At 47.2% G+C, this 24,210-nt stretch overlaps 1 protein-coding gene across 1 annotated transcript in view; it reads right to left on the minus strand.

Annotated features, from left to right (window-relative positions):
- RTN1 (reticulon 1) overlaps positions 1-24,210 on the minus strand; it is a 117,630-nt gene that overhangs the window by 25,240 nt on the left and 68,180 nt on the right. The window contains exon 3 of the mRNA XM_086748416.1: positions 20,256-21,038. Coding sequence (XP_086604542.1) covers positions 20,256-21,038 — 783 coding nt within the window. The remainder of the gene's footprint in view (positions 1-20,255; positions 21,039-24,210) is intronic.

The following is a 24,210-nucleotide window of genomic DNA, read 5'->3' on the forward strand; positions in this document are numbered from 1 at the left end:
GAATCTTGTGGAATCACCAGACAGCGTGGAGTGACATTTATTTTTACCTCTCGACACCTGGGATGGGGCTTTGTTAAGAGGCCAAGGATGGATGGGCTGCCTGGCCACCAAAATGGGGGGCTGTCCTGCAGCCGAAAGGGCTCGGTTTGGGGTTTGTTTTGGAAGAGGTTTCTGCCCTGCTTTGTGCTTAGGCTGCCACAGATAGAAGCAGCCTTCAAAATCTGAATGCTTTGCAAGTGATGGAGAATAAAATACACTTCTTTTCCATGCAGGAAAGGCATCCCGCATCTCATTCACCTCAGTGCCTTGTTAGAGGCACCACATCTAAGAGGCTTTTTTCCCCTCTCACCAACAAACAGGGGTCAAGGAGAAGATACCGGGTGTGCAGCTGCCAGGGGTCAGGCTCAGCTCCTGCAACCCAGCCCACCACAGCAGGACCTGACTCCCGCAGCAGGATCAGACCCTGTGGAGTCAAGCCCAAGGCTGTGGGTTTCCAGCTTGGCAGAGCAAGCTGACATCTGTGATGGGTGAGAGCCCTTCTAGTGAGAGACTGCTGCATGAGAGATGCAGGAAGAGCTGGCGGTCCATTTTCTTCTACAAGTTCTTTCTTTCTCAATCAATTCCCCATACAAAACAAGCCAGCCACCCAAAAAGCTGTACTGAGCCCTGCGTATGCCATGCAAGTTTGCGTGAGCCTCCACGCTTTCCCCAGCCCTCCCTCATTTTGCCCTCAGACTGCAAATAATCTGGGTTTTTTTGCCATGACCCAGGGAGGAGAGAAGTATCTTTGGGGTCCCGAAATGCAGAGGTGGGTATGACCTTCACCTCCCCAGGGAGGAGATGAAGGTAAAGCGAAAGCATTACATTAAAGCTGAACTCTCTTGACCCCCAAATGCCACTGCCATAACAACATCAGCTCCAAAACCCACTGTCCCTGCCCTACCTCATGCATTTCCTCCGGAGCAGCAAAGGGGCACATTCACGTGCTCAGCGAGGATGCTTTCAACCCCTGCAGCAACACCAGTGAGGCACCTCGAAAAGTCGCCTCTATGTAAAGGGATTTTCTCCTAACTCGGTGTTTTGTACAAACAGAGGGTAAAGGATGCCTTGCAAGGAAAATAAAATATTTTGGAAATCATGTACTTTAAGTCTATGCCTGGTTTCACTTCATCCAACACATGTTTCCATGGAAGCAGAGGAGGGAGCGGGCAGCCTGCGGCTGCAAATCACAGCTATCTCAGTGTCTGCTCCCCAGTCTGAAGAGACAAATGGATCATTAAAAATAAAACAAAACTGAAATTTAAAAAATCCCTTTTGATAGTAGATAGCTGATTATCAGTGCAGGCGATGTCATTTTTAGGGACCGGGGTCCAAGCACATCACAGCTGAATGAAACCAAACTTGGGCTCATTCTCACAGGAAACGGAGTATGCGCGGAATAAAATGATTTTTGTTCTTTTGTTGATCGCATTGGTGTAGTGATTGTGTGAGCACAGAGAATGACAGTGCAGCACACAAAGGGAGTTATATAAACGGATTAAAAAGATGTTTTCAGCATGGTTTGGAGGAGTGTATTGCAGAGAGAGATCAAAACAAGGATGGTTTAGGAAATACAGATTGTTTAGGAGAATGGAAGGTTTATCTGTTGCTCCAAACCCAGTTCTGATCTCAGGGGTGAGTCTCCTGAAGTCAGTTTGTCTGTCAGTCAGTTGCTCTTATCAACATGTCCTTTGAGCAGAAACTTGATTTTGACAATAATCACAAAGTTTTCCTGGCCTTAAACTAGAATCCTGAGGCATCACTGCATTCAAACAAAACATGCAGCTCCTAGCAGCCTGCAAGTGTGTTAGGAGCTTGTTTTTGAGCCAGGCACATTTCACTGGGAGCAATTACCATATATCCTCAGGTAAGAGCTGCCTCTTACCCAAAATGTTTCACTCAGCAACACGAACACACCCGCTCCACACAGCTGCTCTCGAGCGACCGAGCTGGATCCACCCAGTCGCCTCGCGCCGGCTCCCAGCAAGGTAGCAGGGCTGATAGATGTGCAGCCATTACGTGAACAAGTGCAAGATGTCCTTCCTGCATTCACCTCCCTCAGAAAAATAGATCTCCGTTTTACAGCAGCCTGCCTTCTCCCAAAAGGCAGCAGGATTTCTCATCGCTATATTTATTTTTTTCCTTTCTTGACTATTGGGCAAGAAAAATTAGGCACACTTAGAAAAAGTGCCAATTAGAAAATATAGTTGCAGACTCTAGTGAGTTAAAAATCCGGAGTTTTTCGTGCTTGTGAGATTTCCTCTCCACAGCTCTATGTAATGGATTCAGAGCTGTTCTCTATAGCTGCTTGAACCCTGAATTTCTGAATACTGTGATCAATACTATATTGAATACCAATACCTATGGTCTCATGACAGCTCTGTGCACATCTATTGCTTAAGGTTAGCAGATAGCTTTCAGGGGAGAACAGCAAAAATTGCAAGAATGGGTCAAATCAACTTGAGTTTGTTAGACACTGCATCCAAACAGGGAAATATGCAAGATGAGAATAAATCTATTGGGGAAAATTAAAGAGATTTAGCTTGGACCAGGACTGACCCTACTTCCAGAGCTTGCAAAAGTGCCAGACAACTCTATACCAGCAAATCCCAAGGAGCAAATGGCACTGTCACCAAATGTGTCATTCTTGCCTTTTCTAGTGTGAAATTCATTGCTAAAAGAGGGGTTCAAGCCAGCAAACCCAGACGGGAGGGTTCTGCAAATACCTTTATGCACAGGCTGGAAGCAAAGTCTGCGGTGGTGCTGAGTACCAGCATCCCAGCAGGACCCGCATGCAGTAAGTCAGCACTGGTTTGGTTTTTGTCTCTGGTTAGTGCTTGGTGTCTATCTTCATCCCACCATCAAGAATTGCCTGGTGGACCTGGCTGGTACCCTGAACTAACAATCCAGGATTTCTTCCTTTTTTAAAAATACAGACATTAAATCGTAATAGTGATTTGTGGCTTGTTTCTATGCTATTGATGAGTGAGCCATTGAGTGCTCGCTGGTCCCAATGGTGAGGGGTGAAAGGCTCCTCCATCCCATTCCCACCCCTGAGCCCAGGAGGACAAGGCTCTGCAAGTTTTACAAACATGTAACTGAGCAAAGGAAGAACAGTGCCCCTAAATTCTGGGACCAAGTAGGAATGAACTGGAAAGCGAGTGGAAAATGAGTGCCGATGAGTCTGGAGAACAGCAGAAAAGTATTTGCCTCTAAACAGTGCGGGATATTGATCTGCAGAGTCACACAGCAGCACACACTGGACAGGAAGCATCCGAAATGCATCAGAAATGGCTGAGGGAAAGGGAGAAAGCTATCAATAAAATCAAGTAGTGTGGCAAAGAGAGGAGGAAGGAGGAGGCAAGCAGGGCAGCTAGCACTGGAGCCACGGGCATTTACCTCGTGCTGTGTATCAGTGACCTTGAGAGTGATGCCATTATCTAATGATGCCAAATTGTAGGAGGCACAGAACAAATTAATTACAAATGGAAGATTAGGCTTACGGTCTGATAAGCAGCTCACAGAGTTCAATGAAGAGAAGTTTTAATGAGATTAAGTGACAAAGCCATCACTTAGAAGGAAGCATTAAACAGACTACAGACAAGGAGAAAGAACTGGGGGCGAAGGCAGAGAACTATTAAAACCATCTGTGTTATTAAAAGAAGAGTAAACAAGGCCTGTGCCTCTCAGGGAGAAATGGATATGACAGTAAGGCGTGCTGGCACCGCCGGTGGGAACTCTTCCCTCGAACGTATCGTATACAGCATCTGAGTCAGGCTCGGAGGGATGTTGATGAAGCACAGCAAGGGAAACTCAGCACACATTTGGGACCAACACAAGGAGCAAAGCACTGGCTGGCGTGGTGAGAATTACTGCAAGCAAGAGCCTTGACAGGTTCAAGAGATCTGGGTTATTGGGGGACAACAATGGGTTGGAGCCAGCTTGATCAAGAAGTCCTTTACCATGGCCCACCTCAAAAGCAAATACAGCAGGGTGTTGGATGATGGCAGCCAAGGAAAGAAACAGGCTAGCAGTTAGTATTTCAGGCTAAAAAAAAGGCAGCTCTTAAATAATAATAGCTACTGCTAATGGTGAATAATTAAAGCAGACCATTTGGTCCTCCAGCCTTTACGTAGTTCCGTTCCTCTGATGTACAGCAGAAGCATCATTTATAGTATGTGATAGGAGGAAACATGCGCTTACATGGTCTGGCTGCGCTTCATCTCCTACCAAACCCACTGCCTCCTTCTCCATGAGCTGTATTTAAAGCTGAGCTCAAATATAACGGGAATAGGAGCATCTTCAAATCAGACTGATGAGAGACCTGGGTGTAAAGGCAGCCCCATCTTACCATGCAGAAAACATGTGCAAGGGTAGGGATTGGAGGTAACGTCCCTTGGTCACGTTACCTACAAGTAATGGGCCAAAACAGTTCCTGAAGAGGAGGAGAGATTCATCTCATCTTTAAACAGAGGTGTCTAGACTTCTATATGTCTGTTTTATACAGCAGGTATTACACACATTTCCTCATCTTTTGTCTTTGTGATGGGACAGGTACAGTCAGGGTACGTGGGGCTGACTGACATTGCCGGGCATGTAGTGACTCACTGGCACAAGATTTTACCAATTCTCACTTCTCAAATGGATCCAATTATGGAAAAGGTTTGGGAACAAAGCAGAACAGACCCCAGCCCCATTGCTTGTGTCCACTCTCCCTCACCTTTCCACCCACACCTCCACCTGAAGGGTAACACCATGGCCAGGGGATCGGGGGACTGAAAAAAGGAGTGGGCACCAGGCAAAGGAATGCTCACCCTCAGCCAGCACAAAATGGTGGAATTTCTTGGATTCAAGCATTAAACAATCCTCCTTAGACTGAAATTCATCCTGCAGACTCTCCAAGGAGAGGACCTCACTACATGCTCTTATCTTGGCTAACAAAAGAGCCTGATCCTGACCGGCTCTCCAGGCACTACAATTAAATAAGATCTAAGAACAATAATCAGCTTTCTTTTTCCTTATGAAATCAGGGAGCAATTTGTGTGTGTTAAGAAACACATCTAGCACTGCAGCCTTTCAAAGTCATCTGCTGTTCCCCTAACTTCTCTTGCAATGCAGATTATCCAAATGTGGATCCCTGGGTGCTCTCCAATACACAATTCCAGTAAATATTTACATCCCCTCTCTTCCTATTTTGGTTTCAAATATGCTAAAAGAACGCACAGGGGAGGCCTCAGCATTTTACAAATTCTTCACGTTGGTCAGCAAAAGCAAAATCCTGTGGGAGTGAAAGCCAAAAGCGTGTTGCATTCTCACCTTTCTGGAAAGAGTCAAATCCCTCCAGTTAAATCTCACTTTAAAAAACTGCACAAAACCAAAGTGTGTGGCAGAACCCTCTTCAGTGACTTGATTTTTCAAATCTCTTTTCACTTTGGTGAGGATTACCCAAGATAAGCTAACAGAGATGTACTCTTCCATTTCTTAGGATCTGTCGCTGAGGAGGGAGAACCGATCCTGGGAAAACAGAAGCCTTTGTGGTTTAGGATGCGTATGCTTTTTGCATGCTTCTTTATCTGTACCTCTTTTTCCCAAGCCAGTGCTGATAGGGATGATATGATAATTTGGCCCACACGCCTGGTCACACCTGGCTTGACCTGGATGTGAGATCCGTGAGATCCCAAGGAAATGCGAGCACAGGCTGAGTGGGGGCTGTGGGTCCTTCTGACGAGTCTGTGTCCAGAGTGATGGGGACCAGGACCTCAGAGCTCACCACAGCACAGCCCAGCAGGGACATCTTTAGAGATGGGTCAGCTACAAACCCCAACAGTCACAACTGTTTAATGGTATTTACTGGTAGTGGATGGGATGATCTTACCCCTGGGTGTCAGTGGGGCTCAGCTCTGGTGGGGATGGCACAGGGGCTTGCTTTGCTTTGGGCTCTGGAAACAGGAAGGAGCCCAAAGAAACCAAGGACATGGTGTTTGGATGCAGCTGAGCACAGCTGGATGTTGGCTTCACAAAGGGCCAGAGAGTTCCTGCTGAACATGTTTCTGTTGCACGATTGTCCCCTTGCTTTCTCTGCAAAACCTCCATTTAGCAGCACTGGGAACTCTCTCTTACTGAGCACAGAGCAGGCAGGAGGAGATGGGAAGGCTTAGGTACAGAATTATACATATAGGTATGATACATATCTACACCTGACTCAAATCCATGAATAGAAACTGCAGATCCAAGCTCCACCCTTGCCCACAGGGCAAAAGCAAAGCTTGCATCTGAATAAATCCTGAAAATCTCAGCTGCCAGCATCTCCAAATCAGAGCAACAACAGCAGCTGAAGCCAAGTGCTGGGAATATTTTCTTCCAGAATACCCGGGAGAGCTCGGCTATGTGTAGCGGAGCCATTTACACAGTGTCTGAGGCAACATTTCTAGTCTTAGCACACAGAGAGGTGCCAGGAAACCATTCTGCTCCCCAGGCAGGACTCAAACCACAGCATAGCCAGACCTGTGAGTCCATGATTAGCAGATTGATCTTTTCAGCTCTGCTATGTAGCATCAAGGCTACTGCTCATCCCAGATACTCCTCGTAGCTACTGCTGTGGGTTGCAGTGCAGTGAACACGGCAAAGGCAGTGCCTCTGCTCAGACTGTCCCTGAGAACAGAGTCAGGTCCTAACCATGCAAAAGAAGGGGCTTCAGTTCCCTCCCTTCCCTCAAAACACAGTGGTGTAATGCAGAACAGTTTGATGAGACATTTTTCCCCTGTTTCTATGGGATTTGAAGAGGGAAAAAGGGGGGATACCTGCAGACAGCTGCCCAGATTAGGCAGGGAAAGGGGCTCTCATCTGGAGAACGAGCACTGGGGGAAGACACTGCAAAACTTGTGATTGAGTGTTAACCAGGGGTGCAGGAACAGAAGAAAGCAAGACACCTTTAAAAGGGATAAGAGATGGCATGTTCTCCAGACAGATGTGGCTGACAAGGGTTAATCTTTCAGATTTTATGGCTGTAGCTGCTGTATCACAGTTGTCTCATCAACACCTCTGGCCCTAGTCTGGCCATTCCCTACTCTTTGCAATACCTCCCCTCAAAGGCAAGGCCTCCCATCACAAACTGAGCTAATCTGGGGCCACAGGCATTACCAAAGTCACACTTGTGTGCATGGCCAAAACATTCACTCTCTCCTTTACAAAAGGCTTGCACCTGGCAACAACTGGCACTTAAGAGGTGGGATCCCAGGCCAGATCCTCTGTGAAATCTGTGACACTGAAGTATTTGGCTAATACATCGTCTGGCATTTTCTCTCCAGCACCCTCTTTTACTTCCCTTTGCAATGTCAGTTTGCCCAGCCAGCTCAATGAATAATTCAGCATTATTAAGCACGTGCCAAAGCCTAGGCACTTAGTAGCAACAGTTCTTTGGCCCTTTTCTTCATCCCAACATAATCTCCCCTTCATTACTGCAGGAGAGCAAGATCTACAAGTAGAAAGCACATTGCCAGAGCTATATGGAAATATAGCTATATATATGGAAATCAACCCTTTGATAGAAATGGTGTGCTGCTAACCATTCTGCTCGATGCATGGTGCCTTGCTGCCCCTGCTCACTGCCACTTTGAATGATGGAGAAACCCACTATTTTTTTTTCAGACATCTATTGGACGTAAGGGTCAATAACCAGGCAATAAAGATGATCTCACAAACCAGGATGCAGGAGAACATGAGGTCATTTCCCAGTTCTGTTGTGTATTCCTTGTGTTATTGCAGTGAAATTAATTCATCACACCCAATAAATCCATTCATCATATGATAAATTAGTCAATCTCAATCCCTTTTTCACCAGCGTTTCTAGACAAAGGGGCTGTAAGATGGGCGTGCACATGTTTCAGCATCCCATCTGTAAGATGACAATATCATCTCCTTTCTCACTTTGCCTGGAGATTTGGACCGTTTCACTGTCCCTCGCTGCCAGCCTGCAATGCTGAGAAAACTGAAGCTCTCAGCACAGACAAAACCTGTAGGTTCACTGCTTCTAGTAGTCCTGCCACTGAGATTGAACCATCTTTACTTCTGCCCCCCCAAAATGGCACTAACTCAGACTCTTTCCTGGCAAAGACCAAGGGCTGTTTCTCTGGAACACCAGACATAACTGCACACACAAATTCTGACCCAGTTTGCATGTGCAATTACCGTGTCTGAGAGCACCAGGCAGCGGAGTCAGCACATTGCATCCAGCTGCAATAACTGTCTGGGCAAACATAGCGTATAGGTGAGTGCTCGTTTCAGAAGGCACAATTGCTGCTACGACTTTTATTAAATCCCACTCACTTTATGACTCCTTGTTGGAGCAATAAACGTTTTGCTTTCAGCTAAGGGTACACACATGCCTGCTTTTCAACGGCAGCAGCAAAGCTCCAGCAGCTCCAGCGCAGGCATCCGAGACGAACAGCAACGGCAGCCCCATTCTCTCACTTTGGGAAGTAACTTCCATTCTTTGGAAAAGCTCTTGCACTTAACCTAACCAAGAATGCATAGCTGCTCTTGTTTCAATGGTACATTAGCTGACAAAGTAACCTGCAGAAATCCTGACTATTAATCTCCACTGGCTTTTCTGTAAGCTCTCATACCCTGCTCCTTGCTGGTTGCCCAGATACAGACCTTGCTTTGTGGATGTTATCAGCATTTCATTAGGATGGATGCAATAATTTCCCCCTGCCGCCCTAAGGAAGTGTCTATATTTCTAAAAAAGAGCAGAAAATCCTGTCTGTTCAATGCCTGCCTCTGCCAACAGCACTCAATGAGGGAGCACAGATCCTAGGCTGCTTTTCAATGAACTGCTGTGAAGACAATGTCTCCGGGATGGTCAGAGGCTGGATTTTGATCTTACATCGCTGTGGACCCCAAGCAACATCAAGCGAGGCAGAGGGCTGACACCAGCCAGGCCGTGAGTGGTATCAGACCTCGGAAATCTGCATTTGTTTTTTCCCTTAAATTCTGCAGTCTCACGGCACCTTCTATTCAAAAGATAAGCAGCAATTAAAAAAATCTACATTTTGCTCATTTGTATGAAATGTGCTGCTCCAACAGTGTTTACATCTAGCCAGATGAGGTAGCAACACCAAGAGCTGTTTCCCTGGCAAATTATTCTTTAGGATCTGGTTTGAAAGAGGATCGTCTTTACAGAGATTCCTATTTTACCTGGCAATCTGGATGGTATAATGCCAAATTATTAATGCAAGCTGAATTTGCTGCCTTGGAAGCATTCTTTCTCTAAGATATGGCTTTTTGCAAAGGTAATTATCTGTGTCCTTCTTGTGCCTCCCAAGTTACCCCAGCTCTAGAGGACTCCTCGGGTCACCTCTCCCAGTAGTTTGCACTCTAATGAACTGCGTTGTCGATTATTTTCATATGAACTGTGAGAAAGCTGTACATCTTTTCCAGTGATATTACAGAATTGCAGGAATGTACTGGAGGACTGGAAGAGCCCAGGTGGACCTAACCAGTGCCCATGTTACAGAAGACTCCTACAGGGAGCTGTGATGTGAAGCAAACTCCAGCACTCGCTGAAACCTTTGGAAGAGAGCACCAATTCCACATAAAATCACAAGGCACGAGTTGGGAAATGAGCAAGTGATACCAAAGGATTTTCAGTGCATAGACCTGTGAGTCAAGTTGAAGCTGCAAGGAAGATAAACCCTAAAATGAGGTTTCTGGTAAAGCAAAGAGCTTTTAACCTAAAAGCAACCCAACTGGGAGGGTTTTCCCCTCGAAATAGTCACTGCTGCATACTGTGGCTTTCAAAGCACTCATGCTTTGTGTCTTCTGAGCCCTGAATAGGCAGGAAACAAACGCTTGTTCCTCTTGAACGGAGAAACACCCATTTCAGAAGCACAGGGATATTTGTATGCCTAATTTTCATAAACAACACTCGGCTGCAGCCTCCCAGACTCATAGCGCTCGTGAAATTTTTCATCACTACCAAAATTACAAACCTTTCCTTTCATTGCTAGAGCTGATTTAAGCAACCTTGACATCACCAAATGTCCCCACCACAGGCGGGCTAGTGTTTGGCAGACCTGTGGTGGAGGTAGAAGATTACTGCCGTCCAAACCAACCTGTTCTCTTGTAGCATTAATTTTTTCCAGACTTCTTTGTATTCCTCACACATAAATGAAATGCTGGGAAAGCAAAACACCAGAATGACCTCTCACTGCTACAGTTCCCATGTAACCACCAAGCTGCTATCAGAGCCAGAGGGGGAAAAAATATCTGTGATACCTCTCTGGAAAAAACAGCAGGCAAAATTGCCCAAGTTGGGTAAAGGTCAAGAGAGTTAAAAAAAAAAAAATTACTGCAGAGGAATAAAACAAAAGAAATTGGTAATCAAGAGAAGATTAAGAATCAAAGTGACAAAAACATCTGACACACTTTCTTCAGGGGGGAAATCAAGCCCTTTGAATTGCTGAATCATTGCATGTCCCTTATTTTCTATCCTTTCCTGAATCGACACAAACACAGCAGCCTCCCAAAGGAAAATAAAAAAAATATAAAAATCCCCATTTCAGTCAATATTGCTATTACGTCCCAATCAGCAGTGCACTCTCAGTAGCTAAGGAAAAACACCAGTAAAATCAATACCCACCTCCAAGTTTTATTCCCAGTGGAGATCTTCTATCACATGCCCTCCCTTCGCTACAGTCAAATACATTAATTTTAACCTCGTGCTCAGACACAAATGGCAGTACTCAGGGAAATCCTTATTCTGCTTAACATCTGAAGAATTAGAGCCAGCCTGAAACAGGCAGAGATGTTCAAAATTTTGTGTTTCACCTCTCCATGAGAACTAGATATGTATTTTATATCACCAGACCTTAATTATAAATTGAAATCTGACCTGAAATGAGTCAGAACTCTTCATTTGAATTAATCAATGAAACCGGTGAAAACCCATGATGCCTAGCTCACAGAGCATTGCAGAGATTTAGAAGCAGCATTTCTAGCAAACTGGAAAACAAAATATTCCAGAAGTTCCCAGCAAAACACTATATTTATCACAAGATAATAAATAAAACCAAAAGATTTTTATTTTTTTCTTCTTTTTTTTTTTTTTTTTTTTTTTGGTGACAGAATATAAAGTTCCGTAAGCATCTTCTGAGCTGAAAACTTGAACTGGTATGGAGAAAAGTCTTTAACGTCATCTATGGAAAAGCCTTGCCAGCAGTATCACTTTTCCCCTTTATTATATACAGGTTTGGGGTTTTTTTCTCTTGTTTTTACATGGCCAGAATAAACACCTCTCCTTACGATATATTGTGTCAGCCACAGAAAAGCTATAAACAGGTGTTAGGATTTCTCAGTCAATAACAGATCTCCAAGATCTGCTGGGAGTATCCAGGCAAAGCATCGCTCTATCTAGCCAGCTGGGAAAAACTGGCTACCATCAGATTGTCAGTGTCACAGCCTTGTCTGAGAGCTGAGTCATTGATCGCTGATGCCAAGAGACACCGAAAGGGACACCACGTTAAGATTTTGTCTTTCAGAACGTGCTTAAACTGTGAGTGATTCTGCAATTGAGGTGTGTCCGCATGAACAGAAAAATCATTCATGAGCAGAGTGGTTGTCTCCTCGCAGCCTTCCCCAGGAGCAGGACTGGACCATCCTTGGGTGCTGGGCTTGACAGAGCACAGACATGGACAGGGGCAGAGCAGTGGGCTTGTGCAGCCCAGCTTGCAGAGAAAGGTCTTCACACGACACATCTTTCTTCTTTAGATTTCTTCTCAGCAGGTTCCTGTTTGTATACAGACACACACCAACTCGCTGCGCGTGGCTTAGACTTTGCCATTCGCGGCTTCAATATTTAAACTTTTGACATAACCATCAGGCACCTGTATACAAAGAAGAAGTAGCTCTTTTCTTTTTTTTCCTTGTCACGATGTAATCTTGAACTAGCAGAAACATTTTATAAACACCATCTTGTGTCATATCTATCAGAGAGGTCGATATACTTCTGTTTGAGTGCTATGACTTACGACCGCTCTTCAGAGGCAGTCCTTTCTCTTAAAGGGAAGATATATGAAAACGGATGGTTAAGGCCTATAAATTTTTATGGCTCTATACTTAACTCACACACAGGTAGTGGAGCAGGTAGCAGTCCCAAGAGAAGGCGGATGATTCTCCCGCGTTAAGCTATGACCAATTTTAAAAGCACCTCTAAGCCTCCAGCTACTGATGCTTTGACAGGCGTTAAAAATTTTGACCTTATGCAACACATGGGGAGTAATTTTCACGAGCACAGATGAATATCAGGGGAGGAAACAGACACCAGAGGTGAAATGGGCCAGAAGCTCAAGCAAATGGACAACACAGGCCATGTTCTGGTGTATGTGCATGGTGCTAATCATGGCAGTCCACCAGTGCACTTGGTGGTTACTGATCCCAGCTACTGCCAAAGCAAACCATCATGTGGGGAGGGGAGAGAAAATCCCCTGTTCTTTGCTTTGCTCTGACCCTTTCCAGGGATCAGGCATCTCCACTAAGTGATCACTCCTCACTTCAAAGACCCTGATATGCTCCCACCAGACCAGGACTCCAAGGAGAAGCCCAGAGCCAGCATCTGACCATATATCAGCTCTCTGATATGGTCCACTCTGCAGAGAGGATAGGTGACCCTGGTCCTGAGGCCAGAGAGTGCCCTCCTCCTCACTCCTCCTTCCCTGTAAAAAAAAAAGGGTCTGGGATGAGGGAAGGGAAATCATGTACAAAACAAACTTGCCAGTGTGCACACTGCTCATTCCACCACCATGACCTGCACATCTCCAGGTTTCTTCAGCTCGCTCCGGTTGAGTTATCACAGCTTGATGGTTATAACAAGCTGTCATGTGGCAGCTGAATTGCATTAACTGGCCAGAAATGGAGAGGCAGGCCATAGCCTGCTACAAAGGCAGAAACATTTCCAACTGCTTGGCCCACAGTGAAAAGGGATAGCTGTGAAGTTCCCTCTCCTCCTCCATGGGCGGAGGAACACGCCCATGAAGAGCTGCTTCCAGTCACAGTGGCTGGAAACAGTGTCTAGGACCCCACTGCCCCGGTGGTTTTAAAGTTGTTGGAGTGAGACCCCGTGAAATGAGGCCATCTGAATGTGTCTGCAGAGTCCGTATCATCACAGCTCACTGTTTATGTCCTATCATATGTTCAGAGTAATTTTTTTAGATTCCTTGAATGGAGCAAAAGCAGAAGTGCAAAGCAGCTGGAAGTCAAGACCTCTTGGTCTAGCAACCTACTGTAAAACCTCCCAAAATATCAAGAATATACCATGGAAAGGTGAATCCTTGGCATGAAACTATTCACAATAAGAAAATCACCCCTTACTCCTGGCTACAGCTCTACCTGCCTCAGACACTTTCATTTAAAATGGTTTTTAAATCTTTATTAATAAATGGCTAATTGGCTATCTTTTCCATAACTTTGGGCTGCTAGGCCATGTAGCCAGAGAAGAACACACAACAAAGTGGAGATAAAAGCAGGCCGGAGCGTGCCTTAGCTGCATTCTCTCCTGCCCACTGCCTTCATCCTAAATTCACCCCTGACCTCACATCGGGGTAGTCAAGTAGAGGTATGGATAGAGAAGACTGGCCTGGCCAATAGACCGACTGCCAGTGCTCCAGGTGTGTCCCTAGCATGGGGTTTAGCAATGCAAGTGTCATTTCTTCCTCTAAGACCCTCTATACTTAAGGTATTTCTCCAGTTTGCAACTGAGGGTGCATGTTATCAGTTCCTAAAGGGAGTAGACCAAGAAAGATGGGCAAGTGCTGCCTGCCTCAGAAGTCTGAATGGATGTTTCCAAGCAATATGGAAGAGATCCCTCTTGCAGCAACAGAAGTCAATGTCATGCTGCTGCAGTGAGCTCTATGAGCCCAGTCCTAGCCTGCAGGACAGGCAAGTAACCCATCATCCGCATGGGGACAGCCTCCATGCGAGCACCCTCTCCAGTTCACTTCAAGAAGGATTCAACCAGTGGCAGAAAACAACAAAGAGAAAAATAAGACAGTTCGAAAATGTGACCAGAGAGGGAAAAAAATGAAGAAGCTAGAATTGCTTAGCCCAAAGTAAAGAAGGGTGGAAAACAGCAACTGCTTTCAATAGACATCTGGGAGCTGGTGGAGGATCTGCCAACAGAGGCCTTTCCAAATGAGTTACAAGCATCTGTCAAGAGTGCTCTACTGTCTGCGGGCCAGGAGGTGGGCTCTCTGGACCTTGTGAAGTTCCTACCAGCCCCCTTTGTATGAAGCTACATTGAGTGGTATCCCTCCTCTACCCTGCTCTGCAGTGTGCCTGCAGCTCCCGGTGCTCAGGTGGCATCAGGGGACTGACCAAGATTTGCAGGCATCAGCTCTCAGCCACCCCCAAACCTCTGCCTTTGCTGAGAAGATGGACAGGTAGACAAGGCCCTGAGCAACCTGATCAAATGGCTTTCAGCAAGGGGTCAGACTAGAGACCTCCACAGGTCCCTTACCACCTAAATTATTCCATGTGGGAGGCAAGTGCACAGAGGTTCACCAACGTACTCCAAGATTTTGTGGCAAGGCCAGGCCTAGATTCACATATTTACTTCTCCAGGCAGGTTTTATCTCGCTCCTCCTACAGCATCGCAAGGTGAAGACACTCCAGCCCCAGGCAGGACATCCCTCTCCTCCACACCTTTTCCATGCAGGGACTTTCCAAAGGATGCAAAGCTACCGGAGCCCCATAAAAAGCAAACTGAAGTACACAAAACAGATGGGCCAGAGTGTGGAAGCACTTACAGCAGATGGCACTAAAATATTAAACGAACATTACCGTATGCTTAAGCTGCAGTCTGGCTTGCTGCTGATTGCAGAGCCAGCCTGGTGAAAGCACACAGATGAGAAACGAGCCTCAGATTGCTAAATCACCCTAGCAAACATCCCCTTCCAGCGGAAAAATGCCTCACTAGCAACTCCTCCAACAGCAGAGATGTGCTAACGTGATGCAGTTGATGTTTTGCTGAAGAAAAATCATTCCAAATAACTGAAGGTCTCTCCCAGATCTCTGCTGGAAAATCACCTCCTTGAGAAACTGTGTAAAATTAGCTTATCTGTGGCACCAAACAGAGGTGGACAAAGCAAGAGGTTAAAGGGGAAAAGCCCATACTGCTTTGTGTTTGTCCACCACATGACAGCCCTGGACACCATGGGATGGCACGAGAGGCACCAGGGAGGAGAGGAAACACGTTCTTCAACCCAGAGCACTTGCCAGTGTCACCCCAAAACCAGAAGTGATCCTGACTGCAGCTTGTGACACTGCCTGAGAGACACCGGGCCACCACATAGAGATGGGTGGCCATGAACACTGGTGTCCCTCATGGGTGCTTAGAGCCACAGCAGCCACGAAGGGTGTGTGGTAAAGACACACTTCTGTAGGGGACTGACCAGATTAATTTTACAAAAGTCTTTCATAAGGCTTAAAAATCAGAATGCCTCATAACAGGGTGGCATAGGACCGTGCTGCAGAATGAAGTGTTTTAAATGAAGAATTTTATTTGACTGCGTTTCCAGCAGGTCCTGCCAGTTGTGCCATCTAGCATGTGAGTGACAGCATGACCCCACAGCCCCAGGCTTGGGTTTTCCTTTTCCTATACTGAATTTCATCGTAAAATAAAAAGGAAAGGAAAGATTACTATGAATGTCCACATTTTTTCTTTTTTTTTTTTTAACTTGAGCTCAGACATCTGATCAGAAAGGTAATAAGCCGCTGCACATTTCATTAAATGGATCAAGCTGAAGCAATCTCCTAATATTGTCACTGAAGGAGAGGCTGGAGAGAGACACGATGTCCCAGCCTAAGGGAAATCTCCATTCAGGACCAGGTCCTCGGGCTGTGGGACAGCAGCAAGGAGTAAGACAGGCCACCCTGGCAAAGAGCTACCGGTAGACACGGCAAGAGCAGACAGGACAGGACTCGGCCAAAAAGCTCCTTCCTAGCCTGCCTTGGTCCGGGCTTCTTTTGGGCTTCTTGTAAACTGCCCTGGGCCAAAAGATGCACGTTTCCAGAAGAGCAGGTCTTTTCTGAAATTTCCTGCATGCCCAAGCCATGTGCAAGCCCAGCCTGGACTCACCTGGGCTATGCAATGTCCCAGCGCTGAGCAGGCCATACCAATGAGCTGCATTATTCTCCAAAGTTGGTGAAAATCTGTTGCAAGACAGGGTTTTCTTAGAAGAAACCTAAAAATCTGCATTCCTTGTTCTGCCTATTGGAAAACACACAAATGTATCTGGTCTTCCTTCTCTGTGGCTGAATGTTTGGAAAAAAAAAAAAAGAAAACTGAGCTGGCAACCTTCTTTCTGCAGAGCCAGAGCCACAGGGGCTCTAAGTGCTGTTGTGTAAGGGCTGTGTCCACATCTGGGAGCAGATGCCGGTAGAGTTGTGGAGGCAGTGACATCTGAACAGCAACTGTCTTGCTACAGCTCTGCCTTCCCCTCTTTGCTCTGCAGGAGGCAAGGGAATCCGTAATACTAACAGAGATAGCAATTGGCCAGAACAAAGCCTGTGCTGCAGCAAGGAACGTAATCTTTTGGACTATGTGGAAAAGCGAGCGAATTCGCTTAGCGGTTAACGGCACAGGAATGGCTCCACTCTTTCAAATCATGATAGTCAGCTCCAGTAAAATGGAGGTAGGAAGTCACTGCCCATTTTTGTTATTGCCACTGGATGGCAACAGCCGTTAAGCAGAGACATTGAGTGATCGCTGCGCAAGCCAAACGTGGACTTGCTGTGCTCCACCTCGTTCTTTAGGGGAACGGCTGTGATTTCAGCACACCTAGCAGACACACCAGAAAGGTCTCGGAGGGATTAAGCAGTGGGCTGGCAGCAACACGATCAGCAAGACTGTTCCTGGAGCTGGGTTGAATGCTGGGCTTTCACTTTGTACACCTTCTCCATGTATTTCCTGGAGTCTGTGCTCAAAAATAACTTTTGTCTCGCCAGCTCAGGGCAAACACTTCTGATGAACCACACAAAGTATATTTAATGACATGGGTATGAGTAAAAACTCCTCAGTGGTATTACAGTATGACACTGTGAAATAGTTAACATTTACATGTGAAACTGATGGCTGACTATTTTTGAATGACATATACCTGGCTCTGAGCTGGCCAAGGGCCACGGAAAGATCTACAGCTGGATGTCAAAAGCACAGCCAGGCACGTCAAACAGCTTCATCTGATCCATCTATGAGTCTCCAGAAACTCTGGGCTAGCACCTACCTGCTGTAAGTATTCTCTTAATGATAGATAACTATAATTAAGATAATTTTCTTTGTTAATGAATGATGATACTATTCCTGCTTTGGGTGATTTCATTCTGCTGTACCTCTGTTGTCTGGCACAGCCACATCTCCCTCGATTCTCGTCACTGTGGCTGAGCGTGGCCCATGCCAAATGCCTGCCAGGTGCATCTCAGTTGGCGTATGATGTATATGATGCCGTGATGTAAAGCTCTGCCAAGACCTCAAGTTGATGCTATGAAGGCAGTCACTGTCCCCTTGGATGTGCTCTGCCACATCATTTCCCTGCCAGCCAATGCGGCACCAGGCTGACTGACCCTGGGAGGACCCCAAGCTACCCCTTGGTCCTGAGGGTCCATGGGGGATGCTCTGGTTCCACCAAGCTGGTTAACACATCCCTCAGTTCACTTCTGGTGACTGAAAACCGCTGAAAGATTTAACGTGAATTCATTGCGTGAGGGACAAGCTCTCCTTTCTCAGGTCAAAAGGAGAGCCCCATACTCTATGTTCAACATAAAAATTTAACGAGCATCCAGACACAGCGACCCATGCAGGAAATACCCATGACTACAAGGTAGCGTAAACTGGACCCCTTTGTCATCCATATTTTCTTATCTTGAGGCCACCTCCCCATACCTTGAAACCAGCTTTTAAAAGTTACACAAGTTTTAGCAATAATCTCCTTCAGAGGCTTTATGTTTTTGTTTTCCTTGCCTTAGGTACTGGAGTGTCTCAAGGGAGAAAAGCACATCCTGAAATAGTCCTCTACACACCGCCAAATAGTAATCAGCTGTCTTGTGTCTGTCTTGGAAGAAATGTTCCTGTCACTACTGTCCTACGGGAATACAGATAGGACACATGGACACACTGCGACGCAAGGAGGAAGTCTGCTCACGCGCACAGGGATTTTCTCCGACCGCCGCATAAGAACAAGCCTCTGCTAGCATCAGTTTAGGCAATGACAGAAATCAAATGAGACATAAATGTTAGGCTAAAAAAAAATCTGAGTACAAGCAAGGGGGACTGCAAATTGTAACGAGGCCTGAAGTCTCAAAATTGAGGGACAGGCAACAATCCGCCCGTGTGGTGCTCGCCAAATACTTTCCCCAAATCCAAGACCAAATTGTGAGTCGTCTGCCCAGAACAGCAGACAGAACACAGTGTGTTTGCAAATACCCAACGCCAGACACTGCAGTACGGGTGTGCAGGGTAAATTAAATCAGCTCTGCAGCTTCTAGGGTTTGGGCAGGGCCTGGGCCAGTCCTACAAAAGCGGAATTTGGGAAGGGGGAGAGAAATGGTTGGAACCCATCCTACCCATGAGAGAGCTAAGAGATGCACAGCGTGACATTGCAAGCTCTGAGAATCTGGCAGGAAACCATACTTAGGAGCAATGATCATATATTTCTTATTCAGCCGATTAACGTCATTAGTTCATTATGGCTAAGATTATCAGTATTAATGTATTTTATGGCACTGAAGATCTTGCAGTCCTCAGCACATTGTGCAAGTTCGGGCTGTTTCCGTATTAGACCTGCACGCCTGGGTTCACAGCGCTAGATAAATCAGTTGTAAAAGTGTGCCACTTCAAAGTGTCTGCCACATCTCCAGGCCATCATGTGGTCAAAGGCCTGCACAAACATGGACGGAGGAAAAAGATGCTCTCTAAGCAGCAGGGATGGGGTTCACCCCCGGCCCTCCATCTCTATCCAGCTGTTTGCAAGGAAGTAGCAGCTCTTGGAATTGCAAACCCTCATCTGACAGAAGAGCCGTGGGCAGCCACTGCCCCCCAGCCAGGGGAGATGGCAGAGGGGGAGCAGGGCAGGCATGGAGCAGCCCCTGTCCCTCCTTCCCACACCAGCCTACAAAGCCAGAGGCACACAAAGGTCTTGGCTATTTAGAGCTGGCATCTTGCAAAGAATAAAATGCTTTTTTCTCTTGTGCGCCTGTGAGCTAAGCCAGTTACAGGCTGCAATGGCCCCTGGCAGTGTCAGTGTGCAGTGACCGTGTGCTACCCCTTGGTCCTGAGGGTTTAGCTCAGGCCAAAAGCTGGTGGTGGCTCTAGAGGCTCAGCGGGTTCAGTCAGAGCTCAGTGCCTGGCACAGCAAGCTTGGCCCTGGCTGGCTCTGCACTGGCTTTGAAGGGATCCTACAGGGACACAAGTGCCCTTCAGCTCACCTGAGTACCAGGGAAGCGTCCTGCCCTTCCCTCTTCCAGAGCTGGATTAGGGAAGTGGCTTTCCAAGGGGCATACAGGATGCCCCCCTCAAAGCACGCAGAGCTGGGATGAGCACCCTCAAGCCACCTGCTTCCCTACACCAGCCTGGAAGCACACACAAAACCCTCAATATTCCGGATGGAGGCTGTCAGTCACCATGAGAGAGATTCATTTAAGCTTCACCAGCTTCAGAAACATCAGACCCACCAAACTCAACCCCTTTCCTCCTCCAAATCCTTCTTTCTTTCTTAAATGTATCCTCAAAAACATTATCCTCACATTTCCAGGAGGGGCAGGATCACCTCCCTGATTGCACCTCTTCCCTGGGGCAAGACAGGTACTATTTCAAAGGAAAAATGATAATTTGTTGTTCTTTGTCCTCCAGATGCCTGATGTACAAATCAGGCTTATGTTACTAGGGTTCTTGCTTGATTCAGTACCTGTATGCTTAAGCCTAAAAATTATTCTTACTTTTTAATTTTTTTTTTCTAAGGGAAAGGAAAAGGAGAAAAAGAAGATGGGAAAGTCAGAGGTGACATGTGCATTGTTACAGGCGTGCCCAGCTTTGAGCTGAGGTTATCCAATGCCAGCAGCTCCCTCTGCTCAGCACTACTAACATCTTCCCAGCAAGGAACAGGCATTTCTCCCTCCTCCCCCTTCTCAGCAGCACTGTAAAAAAAAACCAATATAAACATCTGATTTACCTTTTTGCTTATTTAAAAATGGCAGTAGGGGCGAAGCCAAGGAACTTCTTTTGCCAGAGTCCTTGGAAGACACTTTACTTTGGTTAACAACAGTTTCTTCGATGGGTTTCTTCAGGATTATTCTTTCCTTCAGCTCCTCAGTGCTGACAGCAGATGTTGGGGGCTCAGCACCTACTTTTGGTGCAACAAAGGAGCATTTCAGGTAGGACGCGGACTCTGCCAGGTTTTCCCTGTTCATCCTGCTCTCTGTCATTTTATTTGCTTCATAGTCTGAGGTGTCAGCACGCGCACCGTTCTCTTCCTTGATAATGTCCATGACCATGGGTCTCATCAGAGGGGAGTCCTGCTCCCTCTTTGGGCTCTCCTCAGAGGCCGACGAGGCGTCACAGGACTCGATGATGAGCTCGCTGTCAAGCTCAGCCTCCCGCTCCTCCCGCAGGATGCTGTACTGGATGGAGGGGGAGGCAGGCGATGGAGGGGGCCCTCCGATGTGGCTGAAAGTCATGTAGTTGGAGTGCAGCACCTCCTCGGCAGCCAACGGGTCCTCTGAGACCAGCTCAATCTCCGAGTCCCCTGACTCGGCGCTGCTGGCTTCGTTATCCAGGGGTGAGGAGACAGCAGGGCGCCCAGGTTTGACGCGCTGGTCTCTCTTCTCAGCAGCAAGGGCTGGCGACCGCTGCACCTCCGGGGTCTCGAAGGAAAAGCTTTTTGCTTCCTTGATGGCACTGATGAGTTCATCCTCTGACAGGCTGCCTTTGCCCTGTGACTCTGAGCCGGACAGTTCTGCCACCCAGAAAGAAGGGGAAAAAAACAGAAAAGAATTGTTAAAAATTAGACTTTTCTGGCTGCTTAGGCAACAAACACCACAGATTTCATGCCAGCACAGATCCCTCTAGCAGGGCTGGTAACACAGGCAGAAAGTCTCCCCGTCTGGGATGACTAACAGCAATAACAGCTTGTCCTTACAGAGCATTTCCCATGCACGTACTCATCATAAAAGAAGTATCATTAGCATCATTTACTGAGAAAAAAGCTGAGGCACAAGGCAATGCTGGTCAGTGCTTGGCCAGTGGCTCAGCAATATGATTTTCACCAAGAAAATCACCAGTCATGAGGAACGTGGGCTCAAGCCACACACGACAGCGTCTCCTCAGCAGGAGGCTGAACTTGACAGCGAGCTCATCATTGAGTCCTGCGACGCCTTGTCGGCCTCTGAGGAGAGCCCAACAGACACCCGCCTATTTTGGGGACAAACAGGCATAAAGGGCTGGTGGGTTCCTGGAACCACTGATCGCAACAACCCATGTGTAGTTACTAGTAATTCTGTCAAACTTTAACTTTCAGGTGTGAAAAGTTACAGGTTAGAAACTTTTCTCAGACCTTTCTTTTTCCTTTGTGGGGAAGTGGGCAGTGAATTCTCCTGTTTGCTTTTATCTCAGTTAGATCCAAAAATGAAAAATTTTTCTACTGTAATTCTTAATATCAAGAACTATATTAACCAAAATAATGACTGACAAGCTTGCCACCTAAAATTTGAAACAGAAAAATTTCTCTGCATTTTCTGGCTCAAACTGGAAGAAGATACACTCAGAGCGAAAATGAGCAGTTGAAAAGGCTGGCTGGTCATCCAGGAGCAGCAAGGAGCCCACATCCCGTATTAGAAGAGCAGCACCAGACCTGTTCTGCCTCCCTGTATATCCCTTTACCTTGTGGGATTTTGAAATGAAATAACAAAGAAAGTAAAATTGCATGTAAGTTGTTCACAATAAAAGGCAATGGAGGCAGCATGAGGTCGGAAAATCTGTCCTCTGGACTCTCAAGGGCTCATTCACCGATTTTATGTCATTATTAACGTGACAGAGGTCACAAAGTGGCATTGCAGGTGATGAGGGTTCAAGAAAGCCATCAGGAAAAGAGACTCCCAAGTTTCCTCCTCCTGATGCTGATAAAGAGGCTCATGGCAGGACACTGCCTGAGTCCACACATCTGGGGACCGCAGCGGAGCGGGGGGAGATTCCAGCCCCTCGGTTGCAGGTGTGGGGAGCCCCGAGCTGGCCTGCACCCGCTCCTGGTGGGCATTTGCCTTCCGCCCAGCCCTGATCTGGGCACAGCCACTGGCATTGCCCTCCTGAGCCCACCCAGCTGCCTTGGCCACCTCTGGAAGCTCCCCTACAACAGAGGGTGGGAAAGAGATTGTCTCAGACATGGCCTGGGACAGAACCACTATTTCTGGCTGTTTCCAGCCTTAATTTCTCACGGCAATAATGTAGCTGATTTCTTCCTGATCACATGCCTTCCCCAAGATGAAGTAGGTAAAGGGGGAGGTTTTAATGATAGCACCCGAGCCATGACGTCCTGCTGGGAGACGGGCAAGACAAACAACCTCCCCACACCCGTCCAAGCAGTTCTGATTTATGTGTCTGCCAATACACATCATCAGCATCATCTTCAGCACGTATTGTTGGCATGTCTGCAGCTCCTCCGACAAAACAGCGCTCTCTCTTTTAATAGATCCCTCTCGCATGAGAAAGTCCTTCTGCAACTCAGAGTATGGCCACAGACAGGACAAAGGTGCTTGGGACTGTTAGGACACACTCCTGTCCAGATGCCGGGAAGTTTCTGTTGAATCAGACACGCTAAGCAGGAGCCTGCGCATCCTTTTCCTCCGGCTGCAGGAAGCCCACGTAAGCTGCGCTGCTCTCCTGCATTACCACATGTCAGCATTTTCTTCCCGAGCAATGACTTAATCCGGCACGCATCCAAACGGGCATGTGACTGCCAGCCCTCGTAGCGCAGCAACGCGCCGTCCCTCAGCTTCATCCCGTTCCTGTCTGCGCTGCCAGTTTGTAACTCTCTGCCACGGCATTTACCTCGCGAACAAAAATTCCTTTGTGGCCAGCAGCAGGGTGTCATATTTAGCGCTGGCATGGGGAAGCATAGAAATGCCCACCGCCTTTCAGCGCCAGTGCAGAACATGAACAGATCACATCTTCCTCCCCCAGAAAGATGATGGCCAGTAATTAAAAGCAAACCATTTTCAAAAGTCCCGATCCAAGCAGGGGGGAACTGGGGGCTTCGCCAGGATGCTTGAGGGGTATCTAGGAGCAACAGCTTTGCTGGGTCACTGGGTAGAAATAGCGAGGGCAGGTTTTACATTTCTTCCTCGCTTACAAACGCAGAGTCTGGGTGCAGCACATCCCTGGCTGCAGGAAAGGGGGAAAATCCAGAGAAAACACCCTGTGAGAGCCAGCCCCTAAAGGAAGATACCTGCTCCTTTCCTTTCAACTGTGGTAGATAAGCAGGGCTTCTGGCTTCACAGCACTCAGATGCAAGGCAGTGGGACCTCCCCCAGGGCTATTTGGGCACTGCTGGGGATCACAAAATCAGATTGGTTTGGGTTGGAAGGGACCTTCAAAGGTCATCCAGTCCAACCCCCCAGCAAGAAGCAGGGACATCTCCAACCAGATCAGGTTGCTCAGAGCCCCAGCCAACCTGGCCTGGAATGTTTCCAGGGATGGGGCCTCCACCACCTCTCTGGGAAACCTGGGCCAGTGCTCCACCACCCTCAGGGTAAAAAATTTTTTCCTAATGTCTAATCTGAATCTACCTCCCTCTATTTTAAAACCATTACCCCTCGTCCTGTCACAACAGGCCCTGCTGAAGGTTTCTCCCTGTCTTTCCTGTAGGCCCCCTTTAGGTACTGGAAGGCTGCTGTAAGGTCTCCCCAGAGCCTTCTCTTCTCTGGGCTGAACAGCCCCAACTCTCTCGGTCTGTCCTCACAGGAGAGGAGCTCCAGCCCTCTGATCATCTTCGTGGCCTCCTCTGGACTCGCTCCAACAGGTCCATGTCCTTCTTATGCTGGGGACTCCAGAACTGGACACAGTACTGCAGGTGGGGTCTCACCAGAGCGGAGTAGAGAGGCAGAATCCCCTCCCTTGACCTGCTGGCCACACTG

This window comes from Chlamydotis macqueenii, chromosome 5 (genome assembly GCF_036417535.1).
Source record: "Chlamydotis macqueenii isolate bChlMac1 chromosome 5, bChlMac1.mat, whole genome shotgun sequence".
Classification (NCBI taxonomy): Eukaryota; Metazoa; Chordata; class Aves; order Otidiformes; family Otididae; genus Chlamydotis; species Chlamydotis macqueenii.